Source organism: Ornithodoros turicata, chromosome 2 (genome assembly GCF_037126465.1).
Source record: "Ornithodoros turicata isolate Travis chromosome 2, ASM3712646v1, whole genome shotgun sequence".
NCBI lineage: Eukaryota > Metazoa > Arthropoda > Arachnida > Ixodida > Argasidae > Ornithodoros > Ornithodoros turicata.
In genome coordinates, this window is record NC_088202.1 from 95,219,136 (window position 1) to 95,238,404 (window position 19,269).

At 45.8% G+C, this 19,269-nt stretch overlaps 2 protein-coding genes across 3 annotated transcripts; both read left to right on the plus strand.

Moving 5' to 3' along the window:
* The first annotated feature begins 7,867 nt into the window (after positions 1 to 7,867).
* Positions 7,868 to 12,500, plus strand: LOC135383853 (membrane metallo-endopeptidase-like 1). 2 transcript variants are annotated; one of them, XM_064613151.1, is made up of 2 exons: positions 7,868 to 8,084; positions 10,405 to 12,500. In XM_064613151.1, exons 1-2 carry the CDS (start codon positions 8,082 to 8,084, stop codon positions 12,451 to 12,453), a joined length of 2,052 nt encoding a protein of 683 aa, XP_064469221.1. In that variant the 5' UTR covers positions 7,868 to 8,081; the 3' UTR covers positions 12,454 to 12,500. The 2 variants fall into 2 exon arrangements, with proteins under 2 accessions (XP_064469221.1, XP_064469222.1); XM_064613152.1 differs by having other exon boundaries at positions 10,820 to 12,500.
* Positions 12,501 to 14,773: 2,273 nt separating this feature from the next.
* On the plus strand, positions 14,774 to 15,226 carry LOC135384886 (putative nuclease HARBI1). The gene has a single exon (XM_064614067.1). The coding sequence runs from the start codon at positions 14,774 to 14,776 to the stop codon at positions 15,224 to 15,226; it is 453 nt and encodes a 150-aa protein (XP_064470137.1).
* The last annotated feature ends 4,043 nt before the right edge of the window (positions 15,227 to 19,269 follow it).

Below are 19,269 nucleotides of genomic sequence, written 5' to 3' on the forward strand. Positions count from 1 at the left end.
CTCCACAAATATTTTCGTTGAAGCTAAAACTACAGAATAATTCTTTTGTGCTAATGTCAGTGACAGTTGCTTGCTGAGATGTGTTTTTATTCAATTCAGAGTGTATATTTGTCTAAGTTTTATAATTTTCTTCTCGTAAGACTGCGTTATAAAATCTGTAATATATTGCGTTAACTGTGGAATGCAGTACGGTCATTTCCCCGCAATCCATTTAAAATGTTGTTGTTGGCCTGAACAGTAACAATAAAAATATATTCCTATTCCAATGAAAGCACATACATATTCTAGTTATTTCTAGAATTTCTAGTTATTTCTAGTATTTCTAGTTATTTCCGCTATAAGCCGCTATTTTACTGTACTTAGACATATCACCTTTTTACCATCTTTCTGGGCCTAAGGTTCCCGCATACAGGCACCCTATCTGGGCCATGTAGCAAGCGCCATTGCGGTAAGTAAGTCAACTAAGTACGGCAAAGGTTTTCAATGGGATAATCGTGAATCTTTCTGGCCTCGCATAATACATGGAAGCCCAGGTGTGATACCCAGAAAGTTCAACAACTCATTCGCATTCAATGGAAGTGTTATATCTGTGGTTGTAATATGATTCGGGGGGATTATGACGCACCTGTACCAGTGTTGCGGATTTGAATCCACGGATTTGATTTAAATCCGGATTTAAATCCACCGAAGGGCTGGCGGATTTGATTTGCGATTTGATTTACGCAAAAAAATATGGGCAGGATTTGGATTTGGATTGAATCGCATCCTTCACTAATGATTTCGATTTGGATTCAATAGCATTTTCCAGGTATGATTTGGATTTGGATTCAATCGCATTTTCCACGAATGATTTGGATTTGGATTGAATCGCCCCTTTTTCAGCGGATTTGCGCGTGGATTTCGCCAAGCTCCCTCACAAGATGCATGGATTTGAAAATGAGCGATGTGCCGTTTCGCATTCTACGCGAATTGATGTGACCTTGTCTGAAATCTGCACACGCACTAGCGGCGTCCTTTCTCCAGAGCGACAGGAGTAGCCGTTTTGTTCCAATCACTTCCCCTCACCGCACCGAGGGATCACCAGGTGCAGTTCTCTGAACGCAGTTAACGTTATTCTGTCGATTGGACGGCACCTTTCCCGTGGACCTCTAGCTGAGTCTTCAAGCACGACCCGTTTCAAGCTTGCCAAATCATGTCGCGAAATTCTTGGTCTTCGCCATCATATTGAACGCATATAGGTATGCGTATTCACGTCAAAACAAAGTAAAAACGAACAATAAATACATGATGAAAGATGGTCTTTTGAGTACTGATGGTAGAAATCGACGCAGGCGTGTGTTTTTGGGCGTAGCTAAGCCTAGGCACGCGATAGGAGTTCCTTCACTCAGGCTTGTTCGCCCGGTGCTAAATGACAAGGAGGTTCCTGACCCAAAATCCGCTTTTGGGAAGGTGTACCATACCTACCAACTCCACACTGTTTATGCCCCGTGAAGCCCGAGTCAACACCAACACGATACATGATGATGGAGATATATGGGGGTTCTGCACCGCCCCTCCCAGAGTGAGCCAGTCATCTACGATTCAATACACTTTTATCAGTATCACTTTTTCTATTTTGGTGTAACACAAATATTTAAGGGCACTTAGCGAATTACGTATTGGCAGTGCAACAGAAAGTGCGGCTGATTTTCGATAAAGTTTTACTATTTTCTTTCTGGATGCCTTCAACTCAACTCCCATCATTCATTCATTACGTGTATTTTCGTTGGGCTTCTCTTTGCGCCCCTCTTCCACTGGCATTGCGCAATTCCGCGCGGCGGAGTGGCCAGCTGTCGGCTACGGGTCTAGGACATTTCGGTGCAGGACATTTCGGTGCGCGGACATTTCGGTGCACGGACGTTTCGGTGCACGGACAGAGCCACGACAGACCACGACAAGCCACTACAGACCACAAACACATGCAGATCAGGTCTTAAATCTATAATAGTGCACAAAAAATACGTAACGCACGTTCTTCTCTATGTAAATCAGATTTCTTCAATTTCTCTTGACAACACTACCTTCGATGCCAACCGCCCTCTTCCCTTTGTTTTATTACGGTATGTCGATATTGTGACAGCCATTCCCAGGACCATTTTTCCGGGACCTCTCAGCAACGTTTTGCACCGAAACGTCCGTGCACCGAAATGCCCGTGCACTGAAACGTCCGTGCACCGAAATGTCCGCACCAAAATGTCCTGCACCGAAATGTCCGGATCCCGTCGGCTACGCGCCGGCGAGGAGAGCCGTCTGAGCCAACGGGGAATTAAATGACGGAGGGCGAGTTTTTTTCGTGAGGAGGAATCTAATGCTATCACACTGCAGGCCGACGCAGCTCTGGGCTCGGGCGATGCTCGGTACTGCCTAGCTCTGGGGCAAGTACCCATGCCCTCCAAAACGCGGTCGGTGTTAGCTTCCAGCTAATCGTACGGCGGCTGGTCGCGCGTGAAATACAACATCCACATTCAGCGATCCCAACGATCCCAAATGGCTGCGCGTCTTCAACCTTTAAGAGGAAGCACGCTCGGCATGCCCGTTGCCCGCACGAGGAGTGCGAACGCTAGAGGTGACACAGTGAGGTGGCCTTCTGTCCACTCTTGGGTAGTTCCATTTTAAATCGACAAGGGTGGGAAATTGACAATTTTTAATTTCCATGAAAAAAATATATGTTATATTTAGATAGAATCTCGATTGATGACAAATGCAACAATTTCGAGCTCCATCCGATGAACCGTTTCCGATATGGAGAGGCGGAAGGTTGCGGCGGCGAATTTTGGTTCGAATTTTTTCCCAACCTTGACCTCATAGCAACGCGTTTCTCGTTTTACCACATCCTTCAAATTTGGCTGATAAAAACTATGGGTTCAAGACAGCACGCGGAAAAAAGTCCCTTGGCTCCTACTTTAAAGGGGCGCTACGAAAAAAATCCCCAACACAGCACTTCCGGCAAAAAAATGTACGATTTCGAACTTTTATTGTTCATGAGCGGGTACACGCATTCCCTTGAAGGTAGATTCATTAGAACCGCTAACTCAGTCTCTATCGAATGGTATAGATATCCTTTAGATAGCTCCTGTGATAGAGCGAGCAGACGGCTGTAAGTAGAAGCAACTCGCCAAATTGCTCCCCCCCAATCGCCCCCCCAAAACATCAGTTTATACACTGAATTTCCCTCTCCCCCACTACGCGCTCCGACAAAGAACCTCCCCCCCCCCCCTCCCAAACCGAGCGTCTGGATCCGCCCCTGACACAGGCTGATACGTGGTGACTGATAGTCTGGTACACGCCGAGCAGGCGTAACCGAAAATGTCTTCCTAAACTCAAAAATGTATGTCCTAAAATATGAATGAAATTTCGGCCAGCGGATTGATAAGTTGGCCCTTTATATCCTCGTCAATCGGACGAAATTTATTGCTCTTTGTGCCACGTCACACTGTTATTTAAGCGTTGTTTAGTGAATACGTGCAGTATTACTAATTTGTAGGCACGGTTATAGGTCTAGTAATGCTACTGCACGAATTTTGGCTCCCGGATTTGTCAAAAGATTCGATAAATCCGGATTTAAAAGCGGATTTGATTTAGGTCTGGAAAAACGAATCCGGATTTAAAAGGATTTGATTTAACGTGTCAAAATTAAATCCGGACTTGATTTGGATTTGATTTACTACCTTCAGAAAAAATGCGGATTTGAATTAAATCCGATTTGAGCGGCCAAATCCGCAACACTGTACATCTGGCATGCTGTCCTGACGTTGAGCACGCATCTACAGTGCATCATACGCATGTGATGTGCCATTATGTTTTACGCGGTTTGAGCACTGATAAGGGTGCATCACATGTGAGCGCGAAGCGACACGACTTCTTGCATGTTTCTATGGCGTTGATTTCAAACTTTCAAATCGTACGTTTCCCCGTTTCGCGCTGCTCCTTGCACAAGGTGTGATGACACACCCTACAGATACTTACCATACAGTACTTGGCTGGTTGACGGTTGATGTTTCAGCAACCATGTCAAACATTTTAACAGAAAAGTTGCGCCACAGAAAAATATGTAATCAACGGCATTCATCTGTAAACAACTTTCGCCACGTGTACGAGTAATTTTATCAAATTTCAACAAAATGAAATTTAAGCTCTTGACATCAGCGTAACGTTTTTCTCTTTTTTGCCAGAAACAGAAAGCGCCAATACAAGATACATTCTCACTACGATGGTAATAGGTGAAAAAAAAAAAAAAAAAAAAGCGAAATCGTTTCGACTCACGCAAATTGTCAGCAGCCCTTATAGGTCAGCCTCAAGAAGCGGCGCGAGCACGAGGGCAAGGAGGACAAGAACCTGCCCCTTTAGTTTACTTTTCGCTGCTACTGCAGATAACGCCAGCAAGGTTCAATTATGCAGTTATCCGAAACCAGAGTGAGAAGGAAACAAGAAAATAAATTCATAATTAAAAACCTGAGACTGAGGGACACACAAATGACACGACACAAGACTCAAAAAGTATTATGTCGTGTCATTTGTGTGTCCCTCAGTCTCAGTGTTTTAATTATGGATGTTCGTCACTGCCAGTTCGCCCGCTTCCTTGCCAACTTGTCTGTAAGAGGAGATTCCCCGTTTTCTTCCGACGCTTCACGAGGTACTTGCTTAACTTGACTTGACTAGGTGCTGAGCGTGATCGGCAATTTGCGCATCTCGAAACGACGGTTTTCGCAATTTTTTTGTTCAGCTATTACTATTGTAGTAGGGAATGCCCCTTGTAATGGAATGGTCTAAATCCGCATGAGCTTTCTGTTTCTGGCAAAACAACAACACACACACACACACACAAAGAAAAAATACTTTAAACTAAACCGCTTTCAATTGAAATTTAACAAAATTACTTGTAGTATATAGCGACAGAAGTTCCCTAAACATTTATCCATTTTATCGCATATTTTTCCGCAGCGTGCTTTTTGACCCTTTCACTGTTTACAAACAGAAGGCACAACCGTAAGTTGTTTAGGGTTCCCAGCGTCAGCGGCTGCATGTAGCGCAACGCCCTGTCACTCATATGAGTTAACCCATCTCACTACTTGTGAACAGTGAAAGGGTTTAACTGAAATGAGTGACACGGCGTGGCGCCACATGTAGCGCGTCATCGGCTGCATGTGGCGCCACGCCGTGTCACTCATCTCAGTCAAACCTTTTCACTGTTCACAAGTAGTGAAAGGGGTTAACTCATATGAGTGACAGGGCGTTGCGCTACATGCAGCCGCTTACGCTGGGAACCCTAAACAACTTCCTGTTGTGCCTTCTGTTTATAAACAGTGAAAGGGTGCTCCAGCTATAGGCATAGTCATAAAACGCAATAAACGCAGGCGAGTAGGGAGATGAGCTCCATGGTGAGAAAAGCCGGAGTTTGGAAGAAAAAAGGAAGAAGAAACTATACACAGAGACGGGACCGTTTTTGCGTAGTGCGTCTCTCTTTGTTTGCCTTTTCCCCCTTTTTTGGGGGGGGGGAATTATGCTGAGGTTTTTTTCATCATGCACGGGCGCAGACTTCACTCCGTGATGCTGCCTATTAGAAGCCTGCAAACGTAGCCAGTAAAGTTCAGAACTAATTGACAGCTTTGCGAGGTCGCATTTGACAGAGATTGCCGTCTACCATTGCCTTTCTTTCAATTTCGATATGCAGTCTGGCAGCATCGTACACCCACAACACATCAGAAAAGAAACTCTCCTGTATAACTTCCTACTGTTGCAACACTCAACGGTGTCTTCTTTTATGGTGCAAATAGGGTGTTGAAAAATAGTAGCATATACCCACATATCATCCGAGAAACTGGAAAAGGTGTCTTCTTCAACTGCACAGATTATGTAGACAAGTGACCTTAAGAATTTGTAGCAGAAATCGTTTTCCCAAGTTCAGATACCTCGACTACAATGAAGCTATGCAATGTATTAGCCAGTTTTAGTACATCGGAAGGTGTTCACGATAGCAGTTCCGAAAACATGATAAGACAATCGCCCTGCTTCTTTCAAGCGGGTGACGCACATTACTACGCTTCGATTTGATAACTTCCTTATCGTATCGTTTTCGTAGAGTGCGTACGATCTACTTGAACTCCCTATTGGCTCATTTTTTGTCAGTTATTATACACGTACTTTCCCTTCCCATGGCGCTACTGACAGCGTTTAAGTTATACCTTGTAATAACGCCGTATGCAACGGCGTCAATAGTTTGGAGGGGGTGTTATTGTTTGGATGTAGATACGGATACAGCTATTAAAATAACATGAAGCCTTCAGAGTGTGATATGCTTATCCTTAACTCCAGCTAGTAATGTAACATGTTATGCTTCAGCTCTCACGCCTCTGTTTATATATCATATCTATCTATCTGATACATCATACTGTTTACTGTTTCACTAATGTCATATTCGCTTGCAGAACAATGGCTTTGCTACTGCGGGACATATATGGCCTTGTGCGAGCAGTTCCGGACATTCTGCCTCAGTGACAAACAATGGATCCATCTTTGCCCCAGCGCTCACGTCCGAACCCATTCAAGCTCATGTGCATATTAATTTCCGTCATTGCACTCTTTGTATGTTTTGTCGTTGCCGTCCTACTAGCAATGTCGTCGTTCAACGAGGTCGAACGGCTCAAAATGTGTCGCTCAGCGTCGAGCGTCGACTATGCCAATCTCTTCGAGAAAGCGCTCAGCCACAACGTTGATCCACTGACTTTTGCCAATACGTTTGCAGTAATTGGGATACACAAGACGCCCAATCTGTCCTTGACGGTCACATGAGCGATTTCCTGAAACGAATAGAGTCCCATTTACTCAACCAAAATGTCATGGTTTGCAACAAACTGCCACTGAGAAAGCATTCAGATTCTACAAAAGCTGTCTGGATATAGCCACAGGGCACAGGCAGGTATTCAAGATTTCGAATACGTGTTGGCAGCGGGGCCAACGCCCGAAGAGAGAATATAATTTCTGCGTGCCATGGTATACGTGGACGTTCGCTGGAGCTGTAGTCCATCTCAACACCGACACGTTAGCGCCGTCAAATGCCATTATGGGTGTCCGTATCTGGTCGTCTCCCTTCGCTTTTTAGTGGCACAGTAGTAAGAGTGCAATGAACAATTTCTGAATGACAGCAACGTGATAGTGTGACAAGAGGGTTCACGTACACGTGGAGCCATCAAACAAATGAACGAAAGTTCTTTGCGTTGTCAATGTCCTCCTACCAAGCTGCTCTCCCTTCATTGTCCTTCTCGCCTAGTGGTTATAGCTCTCGATTCGCAAACGTTTTAAAATGCCGGAAACATGCCAATATGATAAAACATGTAAATGCCGAGAAACTCCCGCTGAACCTAACCAGGAATAAATAAACGCGGAAATCTAGTTATAAGGCCTAATAAATGAACACGAAAAGTCTCCTAACCGCGTGTGTGCCACACATGGCTCCTGTCTATCGAGGTTACGAGAAAGGCTTGAGATAAAAGCATGGAACACGGCCCACTTGCAGTGGGCAAAATGTGATGACGTCAATGTTAGGTTACATCACTTCAATAGTTACAGTAGCTGAGTTGTAGCAAAGGTACAACGCGTGTGCTCCGTGTTCTACACACACAGGTGGAGGCAGGGGCAATGAATCTCGGAAAGTCATGCTCATAGAAAGCTAACAGCAAAAATGCATTTTTTTAACCCTGAACATTAATGTAAGTCCGGGGATATTAATATTTTCGTGACAGTTTAAGGGGGGTTTAAGGGTCAGTTAAGGGTTTTTTTTAAGCGTCCCTCTTCTTCTTTTTCAACCTGGTACCCGTGTGATGCAGCACGCTCCACGCGTCACTTCGAAGGCGAGAGCAACCTTGATGCCTGTTTTTTGGAACACTGCATGCGATTACGAAGCTCCAAGGTACCTTGCACTACGTTGCCCACAACAAATCCATCATCTTCACCCAGACCTGGATCTTCTGCGGCCCTTTCAGTCTGCTGCATGGTCTATTGGTCACATCTTTACGGTTTGTTTTTGGTAGCAAGACGCCAGCCTCATGGTAAGCTTACATTCACACTGCCTCATACTGTAGTAGAGAAATTTTGCTGGTACTGGCGGATAACGTATCGCACGGTTGTTAGTGCACCCAAGCTTACATCGTTTTCTGATAGGGGCTGCTTCATAAATCCTCCTAGCGGAATACATCGCTGTTAGTATGACATGGGTGTTCCAAGATTTCTTTCGCAGTAGCCTGCCAGACGCCACATAAACGATAGGGTGAAATATTCATAAGGTGGGCTCGGACTGTAAAACAGGATCGAAGTGGTAACACTGAACATTAAATGTGCAAGCGAGAGCTGGTGTATACTTGACGCTGGCAACATGTCCCTGGGTATTCCGTACCATTTGAGCTTTCCCCAAGCTCAGGGATATTTTTTCAACGTGGTAGCGCTCACATGTGTAAAAAGACGAACGTGAAAACGACAACGGAACCCTGTTGGCAAGTTGGGCCGCATGTTTTGTGTGGGGAAATTGTCCTATAGTGGTGGGGTGCCCTTTGTGCCAGGCAAGGAAGTTAGAATTGATAAGACAACATACCCGCTTGTGGATAAATTGATTGGTGAAAGCCTGAACGTTAATCAGAAAAGTAGTTAATGGTCAACTCGTAGGGTCGCCTCCATGTGTTGAACGTCGGTCCAGAAGAGCTCTACATGAACGTTAGTCCGCACAAAACCCCGTGTTCATCACTTATCTGCTGGTGGTATATGCAGCGGAGACCATTGCAAGAACCAGAAGAACAGTCTCTGTTCGAAATACCGGGGAGCCTCGTCCTCAGGCATTTCCTTTAACATTTCCCTACCGCTTCACTGGATTTTCTGCTATTCTACGTTGCAAGAACCAGTGTTGTGCACTAAGATCAAAAGCGTCATTAGATGACGTAAAGACTAAAGGAATATATAACTAGGGTTCCGGGTTTTCGGACTGGTCCGAAAAAAACTGGAAAACGTAATCCGGTACAAGTTTAAAGCAATTGGGATTTATCCGAAAAACGCCACTTTGATGATTCCAGTAACAGAAAACTAAAAATTCGTGCCGCGACAACTAATGAGACAAAGCGACAAAGTAATGGGAGTACATGCTTTAACAACAACTTTATTACGGGATGATGGCTGGGGAGTTTCATCGCCAAGGGCGATACTCTACCCCATTGCTGGTGGTGATGCGGGGAATGAAATAACGCGCCCCTTCACAATAAGGATCGAAGTCCTATGGTGTCCAGAAAAATGAAGAGAGCCTTGAGGGCAGAGTGTTGGTGTGCTGGATGTGGCCAGGGATCAAGCAATTTTGTGAGAGAGAAGGAAGGAGTCTAGCTCGTTGAGGGATGCGGAGAGTACGGTTCGGGAAGGTTGGTAGTGTGGGCAATGGAGAAGAATGTGCTCCAGATCTTCAACAGCACCGCGGTGGCTGCAGTGGGGAAAGGCAGCTTGTCTCAAGCGGTAGCGCCACTGTGCTGTGAGGGCCACGTCGAGGCGCATTCGATGAACTAATGCGGCATCTTGACGAGAGATATGTGCAGGCATGCGGAAAGCGAGTGCTGGATCAACTCTGCTCAGCATGGCGGGGGGTAGAATGTCAGTGGTCCGTTGGCGGGTAGACAAAGGAGCCACGAGGCGTCGAAGTACGGACCGACGATTTCCTCTCAGCAGTGCAATACGCGTCCGTCTCCGAGACGAGAGACATGCTCTACATATATATGTATAATGCCAATATTCATCTTGGTTTCCTGCGAATCGGGAAACCGGTTTAAAATTGAGTCCCTGAAACGGTTGCACCGCCTCTACATGCTATGCCTAAGTGGATTCTAAGTGTATTTTAACATGTATCGTATTTATGCTTCAAGAGTTGTATTTGCTGAGAGCTTCGCAAACTCAAAGCTAGTTTTGCACTGCTAACCTTGGAAACCACTACAGTTGTCTTTCAAGCCACCGGTGGGATCATCCTGTGTGAACGGCACTGCATAAATTTAGGATTCATTTCAAACATTCATTTTTGGCCGTTGACGCAGTAGCGATGGGGCGATTGTAATCTAACAAGGTGTTCCTTCACATTTCTGCCATTCGTCTGCACTGCCTCGTTATGTTCTGCTTAGTGGCAATGTCCCAATTGGACTTTGGTTACTACGTGAACCTTCAGAAAGGCATCAGGCTATCAGAAAATACAGTAAATTTTCTCATACAAAGCACAAAAACTGTTTATACAAAGTATTCACGCAGTGCCATGGTCGCGTAACATGGCGCTCAAGCATCCTTCGACACCCATAGGAAAACAAATTATATTTTAACCGAGATGTCTTATGTAGGATCCGATTTTTGTTACAGACCAGTGCCGTTGTGTCTGGGGCACATGGAACGGTGTCTACAGTTCTCGGCGTCCGCCAATCAACGTCCTTATCAGACTCAAATTTGGCAGAGAGGTCACAACGGAACCCATTCAAGCTAATGTGCATACTAGCCTCAGTAATTACACTCTTTATTTGCCTCATCATCGTTGTGGTACTCGCAGCGTCGTCGCACACAGAGTCCGAGCGGAAACAAACATGCCAATCTGCACCATGCGTCGACTATGCTAATCTATTCAAGAAACTGCTGAATTATAACGTAGACCCCTGCATTAACTTCTACCAATACGTTTGTAGTAAATGGGATAAGCAGAGTGCGGCATCTGTTCTTGATGATCACATGGACAAGTTTCTGCGCCAAATGGAGTCACGTCTAATCACGCGAACGGTTTCAGAATTGCACCAGACAGCCGTTGAGAAATCCGCCAGGTTCTACAAAAGCTGCCTGGATATAGCAACCGGACACAAGAACGGAATTCAAGATTTCGTATCCATGCTGTCCGCAGGAAACATCTCATGGCCAACGGTGCCAGGGAGAGCAGACCTTGTGAAAGCCATGGTGTACGCAAATGTCCACTGGGGCTGCCGCCCGTTGCTTGACATCGACGTGTTGTTCATACCAAATGCCACGGTGGGTGTCCATCTCTGGTCATCTTCTTTCCCTTCCACATGGCACACTATCAGGAGTCAAATGCTGAACGATAGTAGTGAAGTGTACTATGTGTACTTTGATAGGTTTACCACCTCACTATCTGGGACCACTGCGACAAGGCACGCTTTCGCAGCGTTTGTGGCGGCCGAAGACGCCATACTAGGTCGGCTTGCCAACAGGTTGGTCTCTAAAGAGGAAAGAATTGTAATGAACGAGACAGAATTTGTGAGAAAACTAGACGAGAACAAAGCGTTCAATATCAGAAATTGGCGGACTGCTTTTGAAGATCTTCTAAACATTTCACAAAACGAAGAAATTGTGGTGAGCATGGATGCGGGATACTTCGATGCCTTCGCTTCACTTGCATCCACACTGGGCCCCAATTCAATGCTCATGTTTCTGGCATGGGGTATTGTACAAGAACTAGGAGGCTGGTTCGATGGGACTCTTGCCGCTTTGAAATACGGCGGAGAACAAAGGGCGAGCAAATCAGCGAAGAGTAGATGCAGGCTGCTCGTCCAATCGTACATGGGAATAGCAATGTCGGCACCGTACGCGTTCCACGCTATCACCAAGACCAAGGTGGGCAACGTGTCTGATATATCTCGTCGACTACAAATATCTCTGAAGGGAACGTACGGCCCCTCCATATTCAGTATCAGTGAATATCAACGGATCCTCGAGAGTACGCACGACTTAGTTGGGATATTCGGTGAAATCGGCAATGGCACTGAGCTCGATCGATCATACGTCATGTTCGCAGACATGACGAACAATCTGGCGGACAACCTCCAGAAGGCAGTGGCAGCGTTTAGAGCCCAGCCTGAGAGCAATCTTCCAGTTAGGACGCGGTATATGCGCAATGGACACTTTCCTCGTGTCTTTGACGCTGAACAACGAGAGCTTCATGTGTGGCCTCCCTTGCTTACGGATATAGTCTTCGCTGATGGTATGAATGATGGTTTGCGGTACGGAGGGCTTGCGTCGTTCATTGCGGCAGGGTTTCTGGAAGCCCTATACTCGACGGACGGCGGTCCACAATTCTTCACGGGAGCGCGAAAGTGCTTCGATGACATACCGAGGAAGCGTTCGTCGCCAATTTCTGAAAATGTATTTTATGACGCTATTTCTTTACCTATACTGTGGAAGGCCTACGTGTCAGCAGCACAAGACAGAGACGTGCGGCTCGCGTACTGGCGACAGGATTCAGAAAATCAAGTTTTCTTCCTGGTGTACTGCTACTTGCGATGCAGCGGAACGTCAACGAAGAGTAAACCGGAGACGTGCAATTTTCCAGTAAGAAATTTTCCAACGTTCTACGAAGTGTTCCTATGTGGAAAGAAGGAACCTCCAGTCGACTGCAGTGTTGCTGATTAGGCTTGGCACAATTAAGTTATAGAAGTTTCATAATTCCAACAAGAATAAACGAGTACACTAGCTGTTCTACATCGTTCTCATTTTTGTACATTTCCGTGCCGACATTTGTACGTACATCGTACGTACATTTCTACAGACTGCGCGAGAAGTTTAAATTATGCTATGCAGTGTGACTGATGTATGCCAACGGCTTACGACCCACTTGAAGACAGGAGGAGTTGTAAGATCACAAAGGACCATCCCCACGGACTGTGCACGAAGTACTAAATTTATTCTCTGAGTAAATTCAATCCTATTGGATCCATTATTTCAGGCGATTGTATCTTAATATATCTCTAGCGCACACCGGTGTCACAAATACAAAAAGGCTGGCAAAGGAGAACAGCCTCCCGGATCTGATGAGGTATCTGAATATCGTCCAATTGCCGGGAGTAGACATCTTTAACAGTTTGAAACGCACCGGCTTTCAACAAACATAACAAAATACAGTAATGTCATGTATGTGTTAGTCTGATGAGGTAGACCAGTTCTGAGCACAGTCGACATTTTGCTTCGGCGAGGCTTGTGGCGGAATCTTGACTTGGCTCAGTCTCGACGAAAAATGTGCCATCCAAAAGTATGCGACCGTATACATGCTGCAAATGCTTACAAGTGTGACTGGACGGATTGATTCAGACCACAAAGACTTTGTAAATGAAATGACGTATCCTGAGATACTCTCTCCTAGTTGGAATGCACGAGGACCTCCACTACCCCTGGTCCCCAGGTTGCCCTCTTTGAGCGAATTCGCGGTAAGTGCCTACTAGGGGCCTTGTTTGTTAAAAAACATTTATGGGAGACAAGAAAATTATTCATAAAGTGCAGCGCTGACACCCCGCATGACGAACTTCTTCTCCCTCATGGGATGTGAAGTAGCCTAAGCTCTTTGGCTGCACCTAGAGCATGTGCTGATAAGTCCCAAACGTCGCCACACCAGCACTGGACTGTTTCGGCTGTTTCGGCCTTATTGGGCCGTCGTCAACAGTGCGCAGGTGGGGGCGACGTTTAGGAGAGCGGCGTCGGAAGGTGACGTGGAACGTGATGTCCTCCCATCAGGATGAGAGACTCACCTCTGAAAGCCCAGTAAGCAAAGCCAGTGAAGTAGTATGGAATGAAAAGTAGCCTAAGCTCTTTGGCTGCACGTAGAACATGTGTTTATAAGTCCCAAACGTCGTCACACCAGCACTGGACAGCTGTGTCGGCCTTACTGGGCCATCGTCAGCAGTGCGCAGGCGGGCGACGTTTAGGAGAGTGGCGTCAGAAGAACACGTCGAACGTGGTGATGTTCCGTCCGGATGAGAGACTCACCTCTGAAAGCCTCAGTATTATGCGTTACAATGTGTTGTACGGACGCATTATAATAGAGATACAAATCCAAACAGAAAGTTCTGACACACATTAATAACCCATGAGAACGGGGATATAGTCACGTTGCAGTTGTGTCAAACGCTATGGCGCTCGGTTAGGCACGGTAGGTACTGTACGGCGAATTTCCGGTGAACTACCGGCTCTGCACAAGGCAGCAGAAGGTAGAACTTCCGCAACACGCCTCAACAATTCTTATTTTTCGTAACATTTTCACGTAGGCTTCCGGTGTTAATATTGGGCGCGTTAGGCAGGCTCCCGAGCGCCATATCCCGGGTTCTCAAGCGAACGTACCCTTGGTGTCTCCACTTAATGGTGTTTGTGAGGCTATCCGGAAGCCGAGCGCCAGAGCTGCTGAGCGCGCGCCACCTATCGAGCTTTCTTCTGTCGTCTGCTTTTAAGTAGACATGGCGGAGGGCCGGATAATTGAAGCCGCAATTGCAATGTTACTTGACGACGACTATCTCGAGGATTACTTGAGCCGCTGTCGTAAAAAAAAATTGACATGCTCACTACTGCAGCCCAGGATATTCTCACCAGAGGTGACCGAGCGGCTGGGGCTTTGGCATTCGTGCCTGTCTTGGATTTATCTCATCGATATTACTGTAAACATTCTAGGCTGGCCGGATACGGAGCACCAGGTGCCAGTAACAAACGGAGTTGAAACGTTTGTATCCATGACAGTTCCAAGTTTTACATGCGACCAGTTCAGTCAGCATTTTCGTATGACGAGAGCCACAGTTGAGGTACGTAACAGCCAGCAGTTGCGCAGAAACAGAATGGTGTTGATTGGAATAAAATGTTCCAAGTCTTGTATAGTCACACTAGATGTTTAGGAAGGTAGCATATTTTCAGATGCTTTCCAGAGAAACAGCTGCACAAATGAGGAAGCTCATCACCATATAAAATACGACTTATGACAAAGATTTTGATGGCACTGTGGATCCTCGGGAATGAAGAGTCATATAGGGAAGTAGGAAACCTCTTTGGTTGCAACAGAGGCCTGGTGTTCCACATCGTTGAAGAAATGGTAACAGTGTGGAGCAAGCTAGGTACACAAAGAATTTCGTGGCCAACAAACCTTGCCCTGGTCTCTGCGGAGTTTCAACAAAAATGGGGATTTCCCGGTGCAATTGGTGCCGGTGATGGGTGCCATATTGCCGTTGAAGCCCCTGTTGTTGAGCAGGGTGCGTACTACAATAGGAAAGACTTTCACTCGGTGATCCTCCAAGGATGCTGTGACGCAAACCTAATTTTCACGCACGTGTACATTGGGTCTCCTGAGAGGATGCACGACGCTAGAGTGTACACCAACTCTGGTCTCGAGGAATTGCTCAAAAAGCTACCAGGAGAGATGCACGTGCTTTGAGACTCTGCTTACCCCTTGCGAACATATTTGATGAGACCTTTCAAAGACAACGGGCGTCTCTGAAGTAGGCAGCAGAACTTCAACACCAAGTTCAGCAGACCACGCAGCGTTATCGAACGTGCTTTTGGCAGGCTGAAAGCTAAATTTCGTGTACTAAAACATTGCTGGACATAGATCGCCGGCAAAAAATTCGTGAAGGAACGCCATATTTTTTCTTTATTTTGTTCATTGTGCTTCTTAGAAGACGCGTCTTTCCTTCATCCCCAATGTGAGAGAGAGAAAGAGCACACTATCGCCTTTCGCGTCCTGGAAAAAGATTAAAAGGAAACAGAACATGCAACCCAAGATAAGGTCAGTTCCGATAGAGTCACCGGATACATTTGTTTTTGTTTTGTTTCCGCAAGTTAAAGCTCATCTTTGACGCATGAGGCGGCACTGTGCTCCTTCCCTCTCTCACGTTGGGGATGAAGGAAATACGCTTCTGCGAAGATGAACAATTTTTTTTTTTGCGGGCGATCTATGGAACGGATTTTTGTTCTGAAAACGGCTACGATATGAGGTGACCGAAAGGAACAGATGTTCTCATTGGGACAACCTTGTAGCTTTTATAATTAACAAGTTAATTAATGAAAGTTAATTAAGACATTGCCTTTGGACTTTGCTAATGCCCTATATACAAGGGCTATATACACGGTGTCCAAGCAAAGTGTGAACATGTTTTTTAAATATATATATATCACTTTTCCCGAGATGAAATCAATTGCAATATAGCATTTGCATATAGAAGGGCACACCTTAGGAGGGAATTAGCAAACTCCTAAGACAATGTCTTAATTAACTTTTTAATTATAAAAGCTACGAAGTTGTCCCAATGACAACATCTGTTCCTTTCGGTCACCTGATATCGTAGCCGTTTTCAGAACAAAAATCCGTTCGGTAGATCGTCCGCAAAAAATTCGTGAAGGAACACCGTTTCTTTTTCTTTATTTTGTTCATTGCGCATCTTCGGAGACGTGTATTTCCTTCATCCTAAATGTGAGAGGGTGAAGGGGCATAGTGCAGTAGTATTCACAAACGGCGGGCACAAAGGCATTTACTTGTTCCTTTAATGGCTTCTTTTCCCCTTCATTATAATTCACTGGCTTGCACAGTGACATGGAGGATGGAGGAGTGCTCAGTCACCCTCCCAGCTGTATATCGCTCGCTGAGCGACCTCTGGTTTGCCAATTCAGAACGATGCGCGGATACTCAGGGCTGACGAGCCGCAAACACGGCGAAACACGTGTCCTCTGGTGCTCTTGCATCGTTCTATGCGTATCTCTTTCTCTGCGTGCAGCCATAGAAGCCACCTTAATCTGTAATTTTGAATTTCAAACACGTCTATAGTGCCATTTACTTCTTTCTTTAATGATTTTTTTCCCCTTCATTATAATTCACTGGCTTGCACTGTGGCATTGAGGAGTGCTCAGTCACCCTCCCAGGTGTATATCGCTCGCTGAGCGACCCCTGGTTTGCCAGTTCCGAATGATGCGCAGCTACCCAGACCTGACGAGTCGCAAACACGGCGAAATACGTGACCTCTGGTGCTGTCGCATCGTTCCATTAGTATCTCTTTCTCTGCGTGCAGCCATAGAAGCCATCTTAATCTGTAATTTTGGATTTCAAACACGTCTAGTGCCATTTACTTGTTTCTTTAATGGCTTTTTTCCCCTTCATTATAATTCACTGGCTTGCACTGTGGCATTGAGGCGTGCTCAGTCACCCTCACAGGTGTATATCGCTCGCTGAGCGACCCCTGGTTTGCTAGTTCCGAATGATGCGCAGCTACCCAGACCTGACGAGTCGCAAACACGGCGAAACACGTGACCTCTGGTGCTGTCGCATCGTTCCATGAGTATCTGTTTCTCTACGTGCAGCCATAGAAGCCATTATTCATCTGTAATTTTGAATTTGAAACACGTCTAGTGCCATTTACTTGTTCCTTTAATGGCTTTTTTCCCCTTCATTATAATTCACTGGCTTGCTCTGTGACATTGAGGAGTGCTCAGTCACTCTCCCAGGTGTATATCGCTCGCTGAGCGACCCCTGGTTTGCCAGTTCCGAATGATGCGCAGCTACCCAGACCTGACGAGTCGCAAACACGGCGAAACACGTGACCTCTGGTGCTGTCGCATCGTTCCATGAGTATCTGTTTCTCTACGTGCAGCCATAGAAGCCATTCTTAATCTGTAATTTTGAATTTCAAACACGTCTAGTGCCATTTACTTGTTTCTTTAATGGCTTTTTTCCCCTTCATTATAATTCACTGGCTTGCACTGTGGCATTGAGGAGTGCTCAGTCACCCTCACAGGTGTGTATCGCTCGATGAGCGACCCCTGGTTTGCCAATTCCGAACGATGCGCAGCTACCCAGAGCTGACGAGCCGCAAACACGGCGAAACACGTGTCCTCTGGTTCTGTCGCATCGTTCCATGAGTATCTGTTTCTCTGCGTGCAGCCATAGAAGCCATCTTAATCTGTAATTTTGAATTTCAAACGCGTCTAGTGCTATTTATTTGTTTCTTTAATGGCTTTTCCCCCTTCATTATATATATTTATATATATATATATATATGTGAACAAGTCTTATAAATCAGGATGCCAAATTAAAAAGTTGAGCGTCACGAAAATGGGGCAGATATTAAAAGGGTATAAAATATAAACGGCGCACAGTGCAGTCGAGTTGCGTATACACGTAAGTTACGAGTTTACGCGTTCGCAAATAAGAACGTTTGTCGAAAATATTCAAGTTGATGACCGCAACGTCGATGTCGATACCTACAATAGAACGATAGATAGAAGAAGAATAGTTCCGAATGATGCGCAGCTACCCAGACCTGACGAGTCGCAAACACGGCGAAACACGTGACCTACACGTGGCAGCATAGTCGATGCTGCCAGATGTGTTATGCGTGGTTCGGGATAGAATTGTCGGCTACGTATGGTAAGAAAGAAGAAGCTAGTGCATAGCGTTGAGCCTTTTTCTACCTCAGACACTCGCCGTCATCTACCAAGGGAGATTGGCCAGAGCTAAACTATTAGTTAAACGTACCTATGCTACCTATCTCTGGATGATGAGGGTGATGAATTTCTGTGTTCAGAGACGCAGTACAGTGTGTGTGAATGTGCGAGACAGCACGTGAAAAAAATAATGAATGACGTCACTTAGACTATGTTACCTTGAAGCGGTGAAAGCGATGAACAAATGACATGAAAGAAACCACGGACCGACTCGACTTTTCCGTGTGAACTGCCCCAAATCGTAGTAGCGAAGTCAGTAAGAATGGAACTCCGGAGAAAGGCACCACCAAACAACTTTGATGGAGGCGATCAATTACTCGACAATGTAGAAGGAAATGTACTACAGTTTGATTCTGCACGCAGTTGGTGCACTTTAGGAATGTGCACGCTCCTGTACGATGCATATATAAATTGAGTGGAGGGGCGAGGCACCGAAGGCGCGGGAAACACACCTCGGTACGTCGGGAGTCACAGCAATCCGGCTACCAGGAGAAGGACAGATGCTCGTAACCGGGTACAGGAATACGATGCCAAGGTAACTCCAGGAGCCGCCTATGTCAGGCTCGAGTGATTTCTCCAAGTGCAGACAAGACCTGAATTATCTTTCCAGACAGGGATATTTTTGCAACGCTGTCCGCTGTTTCACTGGGTGAAAGCCCACGGTTACCAGGAATCCCTATGGCTACAAGCTTGGAAATGTGACTGGTTACGAGGGAGAAAAATGTACGTATTAACAAGTTAGAGGTGGTGACCAGAGCAGATATGACTGATAAGGATTCTGATAATAAGAATACCTTCTCGAACTTTCCAGGAACTTTCCCGAGAGCCACAATCATGGCCAGAAACTCGCTTTCGTAAGGATATGTGTAATCTGGAAGGCATAGAGGAAACTGATAGTCCAACTGTGGAATGAAGAGGCGGACACGAGCACGCTTCTCTGAGACGGACGCGTCTGTTGCGATGACAAGGCGATTGGGGAAATGA

Bases quoted from the DNA above. Each gene is read 5' to 3' on its own strand.
- LOC135384886 (XM_064614067.1), top strand. From the start codon at position 14,774: ATGACAAAGATTTTGATGGCACTGTGGATCCTCGGGAATGAAGAGTCA.